The 8,269-nt window shown below is 47.4% G+C and overlaps 1 protein-coding gene across 1 annotated transcript; it reads right to left on the bottom strand.

Annotated features, from left to right (window-relative positions):
- Positions 1 to 579: 579 nt before the first annotated feature.
- On the bottom strand, positions 580 to 8,097 carry LOC121404092 (histone-lysine N-methyltransferase 2D-like). Its single transcript, XM_041592707.1, has 2 exons — positions 8,065 to 8,097; positions 580 to 2,330 (listed from the first exon to the last, which is right to left on the bottom strand). The coding sequence occupies exon 2, from the start codon at positions 2,326 to 2,328 to the stop codon at positions 640 to 642; it is 1,689 nt and encodes a 562-aa protein (XP_041448641.1). The 5' UTR covers positions 2,329 to 2,330; positions 8,065 to 8,097; the 3' UTR covers positions 580 to 639.
- Between the last annotated feature and the right edge of the window lie 172 nt (positions 8,098 to 8,269).

The following is an 8,269-nucleotide window of genomic DNA, read 5'->3' as shown; positions in this document are numbered from 1 at the left end:
TATGGTGGGCGTGGAGCCTTCGCGTTGTCGTCGTCATCCAGCCGCCGCCGGCAGCAGTTTTAATTTACACAAAGCGTAGTCAGCCGTGTAATGCGCTGCGCTGCGGCAGCAGGATGGGCCAGGAAGTTTGCCAGGATGGTATGGCATGGAAGGCAAATGACGATGGTGAAAGATGGAGGAGCGAGTGAGTGGAGAGTTGGAGATGGAGCAGCAATTCGCGCGACGACATTTAAAAAATGCCTTGAGGCTGGCAGCAACGTCGACAACGGCGTCAAATGATTTATGAAATTACTTTTACCGCTGCATACTCTTCAGGGCAGAGAGAGAGAGAGAAAGATACTGAAAGATGGATGAAAGAGAAGTTAACTGTAGCATGAGACAGGCAGCGAGTAGGAGTTGCTCTAGGGCGAAGAATCCGAAGAATCTCCAATGCAAAGGCTCTCTTTAGAGATCGTTTAAGTGGCGTCTACGTGCACACGTGACTGGCATTTTGCCGTTCAGTTGAAACGGAGAGGAGGCTGCTCTCAATCGTCATTCCGACACACAATTCAACGCAAAACATAATCATTTCTACTCGTATTAAATATCTTTATTCATTCACAACAGCTGTACGACATTTGGCTTAAAGCAATACCCCTTTTAATCGATCTGTGTGATGGAGGCCTCATCGTTGCTGGAACATTTACTGCTCTCTCCGTCCGTACGGTACTTGATCGAGTCGATGATCTCCACATCGATGTCACAGTTGCCCTGCATATTGCCAGAGTCCAGGCCGGCGGTGGTGTCGTTCGAGCCACGTCCCAGCGAGTCCTCGTCACAGAGATCGGGAGCGGACACGGAGGCCGTGACCGAGGCCGACTCTGACCGGGCGTCCATGTCCTGGGCCTGGGCCTGATGCGCCGCAAATTGGCTGTAGAGACGTGGCAAGTGCTGCAGCATGTAGCTGGCACCCGATTTGGACAGATTCGCCGCAGCAGCGGCGGCGGCAGCGGCCGCGGACAGATTGGCTGCCGTGCTCGATGCCGCCGGATGGTTCTCCTTGCTCTCCCCCAGATCGTAGTACTTGGCGTAGTGCTCGAATTTACCCAGCGAGGCGGTCACTCCGCCCTGTCCTGCTCCAGCTCCAGCGCCAGTTGCAGTGCCACCAGCGGCTGCCATGCCGCCGGATCCGTTCGAGCACAGGTTGATGGCATCGTTTTGGGCCGACTTGGGTATGGGCACGGTGAAGGCGGAGCCGTGGCGCTGCTTGCTCAGCAGATTGCCGGCCAGGCTGGAAGCGGACACAGAGCCGGCACCCGTTCCGGTTCCACTACCTGTCCCCGAATTGGAGCCGGGCGAGGAGTCTTCGCCGCTGGCGGCCAGCGCATTGTTGCTGCTGGACAATGGGGAGACATTCTCCTTCTTGCGGTCGTAGATGTGCCCGGAGACACGCAGATCGATGAAGAAGTGCAGCGGATCGATGCCGTACGGGGCATACAGCGGGGGATACCATACGGGCGGTGGCGGTGGCAGGACCAGATCCTGTGGCGGTAACGATGCTGCCGGCGGTGTGTTGTCCTGCAGCGAACTGTCTACCGCTCCGCCCAGGCTGTTTTTGGTGGAGATGCCGCCGGTGGGCGGTGCTGGTGGGGCAGTTGGTGCCACCGTTGGGGACTTGCCCTCCAGCTTGGCGTAGCCATAGGGCGTCATGGTCTTGTTGGTCAGCTCCAGTGGCTTCTCCGCCACCGTCTGATGCTGCTGCTGCTGGTGGTGCTGATGTTGCTGCTGCTGTTGCTGCTGCTGTTGCTGCTGTTGCTGCTGCTGCTTCTCCTCCGCATCGCGTCGTTCCCTTAGCTGCTCGTAGTAGGGACGATGCGACCAGGATCGCTTTCGGGGACGCCGCACCAGGGCCGCCTGCTGCTGTTGCTGCTGCTGCTGTTGTTGCTGCTGCTGTTGATGCTGCTGCTGTTGCTGCTGCAACTGCAACACGCGTGCGGTCTCATTGTTGCGGGCCTGCACCAGGGTCCGCAGCATGTCGCTGAAGAAGAAATTGTTGGGCCCCACCGGCGCCGAGTACAGATACGGCGGAGTGGCGGCCATCAGACGACTCACATAGTCCTGATTGCGCAGCTCGTGAATGTTGCTCTTGCCACGTTGCTGTGGCTGTGGCTGTGGCTGCGGCTGCTGCGATGTGGCTGCTGCGGCTGCTGTCTCCGCCGCTGCATGTCCGGTTGTGGGTGTGCTGGGCGTACTGGGCGTGGCACTGTTGTTGGATGTCGCCGCTGCCGCTTGGGGCATCCCTGCTGTGCTGCTGGCTGAGATGTTGCTGCTGCTGCTGCTGTCCTTCATAGCTGCGTAGAGACAAAGATAGAGGAGAGAGACAAAAGACGTTAGTTAGCACTGTGTCTGTGGCAGAAGTCGCTCAAGATTTATATAGAAACATGTACGATATTTGCATTGTCTTGGCAGTGCTCCTCCCTTTCCATGCTGCTGCCGCTGCTGCCGCTGCTGCTGCTGCTGCCCCAAGGAATCCCACAATTAAATCTGAATTTACTGTTTGCCTTCCATTCGCCAAGAGGTGGTGAGTGGTGGCTTGCAGTTGGGAGTTGTCTTGGGTCTGTGTGTGGCAGAAGCAGGCGGATGGAGGTGGCAGGTGGAGTGTTCGAATTTTGAGTTCAATTTGGAAAATATTATGCCAGGAAATTAAGAAAATAATCTTAAGAAGGAAGGAAGCAGCTGTCGATTAAAATTAAAAATAAATTAAAAATTAAAAATTAAAATATGAAATCTGCAAAAAGAAATATTTATTTAATCTTATATCAACAGAGAAAAACCTATCGAAATTAAAACGCTGTCCAGTCGATTACATTAATTAATCGATTAACAATTGACGTTTATTTTGCATATACTAAGCGACTATGGGCCGTATCCAACTGCATCCTAATGCCGAAATAGACACAAATATTTGCAATATATTTAGCTGTGGAATTAAGTCGATTGTCGCATAGAAACTGCTGTCAGATGGAGGCAATTTAACAAACACTTTTAGCCATCGACTAACTAACGACATCAATGCCAATCAGCTAATCGAAAAGTTTTCTTTATATTTTGCAGCCCTAAACAAGTGGATGGATGCCATCAAAGCGCCATCCTGGCTGCGGAGCACCGTGTGGTTGGGTCCATCAATTCCATTGTCCCCCATGGATGGGTGTACCGGAACACAACACCTTTGTTATAACTTTATTAAGCCAACAGCTGTGCGAAGGGAACATTTGCAAAAATTTGCATAGAAAAACAACAGCGATAAAAGCGCCCTTACCTCATCCTCATCCCTTAACCGGGTCCCCCAGCTCCAAGCGACGCTCCTTGGTACTCCCCCCCCCCACGTTTTCAAGCTGTTAATAAGCTTACACACATTGCGCCAAATTCCAGTAAATTAAATGTTTCTCCCCCCCCTCCCTGTCTCCCCCCTGCCCGCACACCCACCACTAATTTCCCCCCCTAAAAGCGTCGCGTCCTCTCTCTCTTTCTGGCACAAAACATGGAAGGACAAACTCAATTGTTGTGTTGCCAAACTGTTGAGGCACTTGACGCCGCCATCGTCATCGCCGTGTGGCTGGCGGCTTGTATCCTGTGGCTGTCAATTCAGGAACCAGGGGGGGACACAAGCAACACCTACCCCAAACCCACGCCATGACACTTGGCAGGCAGCCTGTGCTACACCTCCATCCATCCATCCAGCCATCCATCCATCCATGGCACTTGCCTTGTTGCTCTTTCATTTTCGCATTTAAAAAGTTTTTAACAAGCCACAGCCGACGCCTGTTACCCGCTCACTGGATGGATACCCTGTGGCAATCAACTGGGCCATAAAGAGTGCACAGTGTGGCAGAAAGAAGGTAGAAATCTCAGATCTGAGAAATCTAAAAATCAATTCTATGGTAAAGAACTTTTACCAAAAGTTTAAAATTTATTCGAAATTTACAAATAAATTGTCAAAGCAATTCTAATTCATCGATTAGGATTACTGAATATTACTGCCTAAAAATTGTGTGCAAAATTTCGTTTTTATCTGTAGAAAAAAACCCAAAATATGTTGGCTATATTTTGGATTACATTTCAATTTCCATTCGAGGAGTTCTATTCAATTGTTTAAGAAATTCCCCTGGACACCTAATAAATAGATCACTTTCTATATAAATGCTTAGGGATTGGCTTGAAGAGGGTCCTTAGAGTTGAAGTACAGAAATATCAGATATTTGTCATGCATTTGAAGGTGTTCTGAAGATCTACCTTAAGCTAATTCACATTCAGTTAAGGGTATTCCTAGTCTACTATATATATATACATATGTATGTAAAATATTCCCACTTTTTTGTCTGTTACTTTCATTTCAATTCGTTCTTTTCATTTGCTGTTTTTCCTGCGTGGGGATTGGTGGGAATTTCATTTTTATTGTTTTTTCATTTCGTTGTAAAAATATATAAAGTTTTCAAAACTTTTGCACGATCCAAAGGAATATATATGAGTGGCAGAGGGGTGGGGTGATGGCAGGGGAGTGTGGTGGTGCCATGTAGATGGGGGGGGCCTGGATTTGCATTTTTTGGCTGCCGCGCATCCCCCTTGTTTTTCGCAGTGGGGGGGGAATATTTTTGCGACAAAGTTGAAATTAGATTATGCTAATTAAGGCGTTGTCATGGCGGGGGCGTGTACTAGGACACAGGGAGGAGAAAGTATGGGGGGGGTGGGCGTGGCAAGGCATCTGCCAAAAGCGAAAAATTTGTTGATTTGCCAGAGCCCTGATTGATGCCAAGGCATAGCTTTAATTGCCATTTTTTATGGATAGCCAAAGGGACTCTGCCAACTGAGACAAGCGGGGCAGGCAGCTGGCGGGGGGTATGGAGCTTGGGCAGCATTTTAATATTCAATCAGCAGCTGTCGGGAACTTTTCTTCATTTTTTTTTTTTTTTTTGTCTTTTATGGCCCAGGCCCAAGTTTCGAGAAACTTTTTGCAGCTGAGAAAAACAGGCAGAATGGATGAGAGAGAGAGAGACTCTTGGACTAAGACTGAGATTGAGGATGGAACTGGAGCGCAGGATTGGCAGTGGAGCAAAAGGATGAGACTGAAGGCAGCGAGCTGGGCAGAGACTTGGAGGATTAATGCGCAAAGTGCATCCCGACTTTGGAGCGAGTCTTGTTTGTCTTTCGTCGGCTGGTGGGTGGGTGGGTGGCATAACTGCGGAAACTTGTGTACTTTTCCATAATAATTCTGTGCGTGCGGTTGTTTTTTTTTTTGTTTGCCCCCCTTCGTTTGCAAACAGCGGCAATTAAAACCAAAGCACACTAAGACACAGTCACAGTCGCCCACTAAAGGTTGCGCCTGAACACAACTGATTGATGTGGTGGCATCAGTGGAAACGACTCACCACCCCCGGAATGGAGGAGTTGCAACCCTTGCACACACACACACATATACAGCTACAGCTACAGCTACACTTAACTGGCACTTGGGCTGTGGGCAACCTTATAACATAATTACAGCATATCCAACATAACAGCCATAAGTCGCGTCAGAGCTTAGGGATGGAGTGAGTGAGGACTGAGTGTGAGCCAGCAGGCAGCAGCAACCCCCTGAGTAAAAGCTCACCTGGCATGCATGCAACCCCGATCGCGGGTTGAGGTTTACCCCCGAAGGATGGCCAGCCGAGAGCAGGCGCCCAATTCGGGGCAATCTAATAATATTAATTCGCTGTAGAAAGTTCCCCTAACCAAAAGGACACAGTGACCACAGATGTGCGACTTTTGCCGTTTAATCTGAAAAGAATACTGCGATTTGGCCCAGAAATTTAATCATACCAAATATTTTATCTTGAGTATTTCCTGGGACTATAATGCAAAACTCCATTTCGAATATAGTTTGAGTTTCTTTTTGGCAAGTAAAATCTTCAATGTGAATTCTAAGATATCCATTAGATAATTCCAAATTGGAACTGTTAATCAGTAGATCGTTGATCGTTAATCTGGATATGGAAATGTAGAAAAAGTGACTCAAAAAAGGGACTGAGTTGCGGTATTTAGTTTCTAGAAACTTTAGCTTTTATAGCTCAATAAACTAGGGATCTTTAATCTTCAAAATAATTTAGATATATCGCAAACAAAAGCAGGGAATTCGGCTCGGATTTAAGCCCAAAAAATCGACTGCTACAAGGGTACGACTCTTGCTCAATTAGCAGCCATTTACATTCCCCTTTGCCATTGCTGTTCCTGTCCTGTGCTTGCCCCTCCTGCCACTGCCACACACACTCGTGCGGACACATATGGACACGGACATGAACACGGACATCCAGCCATCCAGCCAGCCAACCATCCGTCCAGACACCCATGAACTTGCAGTGACATGTCGATGTGGTGTTAACGTTACATCGTTTGACTGCGAATTAAAATAATGTGCCACTTGTGGCTCTCTGCAGGATGGCATGTGTGTGTGTGTGTGTACGGACTCCAGTTTATATGCAGACAGACCAGGGGGGATTCCCCCAGGCCCAGGCCCAGGCCCTGGCCCAGGCCCTGGCCTGTGTGTCCTGTGCGTCCTGTGCGTCCTGTGCGTCCTGTGCGTCCCGTGCATTGCCTGAAAATTTGACAAAATTTCATTTGCAACTTTGGTCGTTGCCACACATCGTTGCCCAAATCGAATTTGATTTGAACCCTTTTCGGCAGGTTCTCTCCATGTGAGAGTGATCCGAGTGGTCCACCCCTCAGGGGCTGTGGCTGTGACTGTGGCTGTGGCCTTGATGCGTGTTTGAGTTATGGCTAAATAATTTCAGCTTCATTTTGAAGTTCACATTGGGTTGCATGACATACGGGGGGAGGGGGGAGGAAAGGGATGTGCAAATCGTAAGTGTAGTGGGGTTGGATTGGACTGTGCTGTGATGTGGTTTGGTTTGGTTCATTGGATTAAGAATGGGACTGGAAGTGGAACTGGGACTGGGAGCTGGGAGTTGACAAGAACATAGGGGATTAAGTTCTTCAAAATGATCCAATTCTTGGATGTTCATTGAATAATTGAAACATTTTTATTCCATATATAATCGGAACTAAACCAAAGTGCATTGCACATAACTTTCATCCAGCTCTTGTTAATTATATCTGTCTGAAACAGCCACAGATATCTCTGCAAATATTTTAAATTCCAGATAAATGGGTAAATAGCGTATCAAATCAGACAGTTTGGATTTCTATTCTATATATAAACAGCTCTATTGAATGCAAGTTGGTCAGTGTTTTGATAGGCAAACAATTTGTAGGCATTGTCTATTAATTTCTTGTGTAATGAGCTCGAAGTGGACCAAAGGAATCCCCAAAATAGCTGACATGAGCAATAAAATAGCGCTTGAAGTTAGGACTGGTTTCCATCTACACGAAAGTATACTGTAAATTGCAAGCTGAACAGAAATCCAGAGATTTTCAGAGCTGAAGTCTGCAGCTGCTAAGCTCCATCTAGCTATGGATCGCTAAGCAAAAGCAAATCGGATATCGAAACAGTCCAAATAATAAGGAAACACTGTGGGAAGTCTATGGTTAATTGTATAAATATTCAACAAAAAGGCGCTGCGATTGGTGTCCAATCCAACAAAATCTTCGGATAGTCAATGATAAATTAGAAATCGGTTAGGCAGAGGCGTGTATTCTCCGAGTACTTTTGCTGTCTAATCTCTATAGCCCAATTATTCAGCAAGTGCTTAACGGAAGGAAATATATGAAGTGAATAGGTTGAGATTTTCGCCAAAACATTAATTCCCTTCCCCTCAAATTCAGGAACTATAAATCACCCAGAAAGAGTCAATTTTTGTTTCCATTATGTGAAGGATGATTGAAAAAAGATGCCAGCAAAGGGCTTATGTACTTAATTCCCAAGAGCTAAGCAAGTCATATCCGTAGATGCCTTAAACAAATCGGAACCACTGAAACTGCCGTTCTGGGATTGTGTTGCACTTCTGGGAGTTTGGATTACGTTATGTTTTGTAATGCTCTCCGATTCAAGCACAAAACAAAAACAAAAATCACACTCGTCGTACGCGATCTCACCTTGGATTTTGGATCTTCAAATGTATTTTTGTTGTCTCACATTCACTGGCAAAAAAAAAAAAAAAAAGAAAATAGAACACAAAATATCACAAGCCGAATTGGGCACTGGAAGTGTTTGGTCGAGAGATGCTGAACTGCCGTCGATGACAGTTAAAAATCAAATGAAATGAATGCCACTGCCAGTGCCAGTGCCAGTGTGGCAGCA

This window comes from Drosophila obscura, unplaced genomic scaffold, assembly GCF_018151105.1.
Source record: "Drosophila obscura isolate BZ-5 IFL unplaced genomic scaffold, ASM1815110v1 contig_185, whole genome shotgun sequence".
In the NCBI taxonomy this organism is placed as follows: Eukaryota; Metazoa; Arthropoda; class Insecta; order Diptera; family Drosophilidae; genus Drosophila; species Drosophila obscura.
This window is presented reverse-complemented; position numbering and strand designations above follow the sequence as displayed.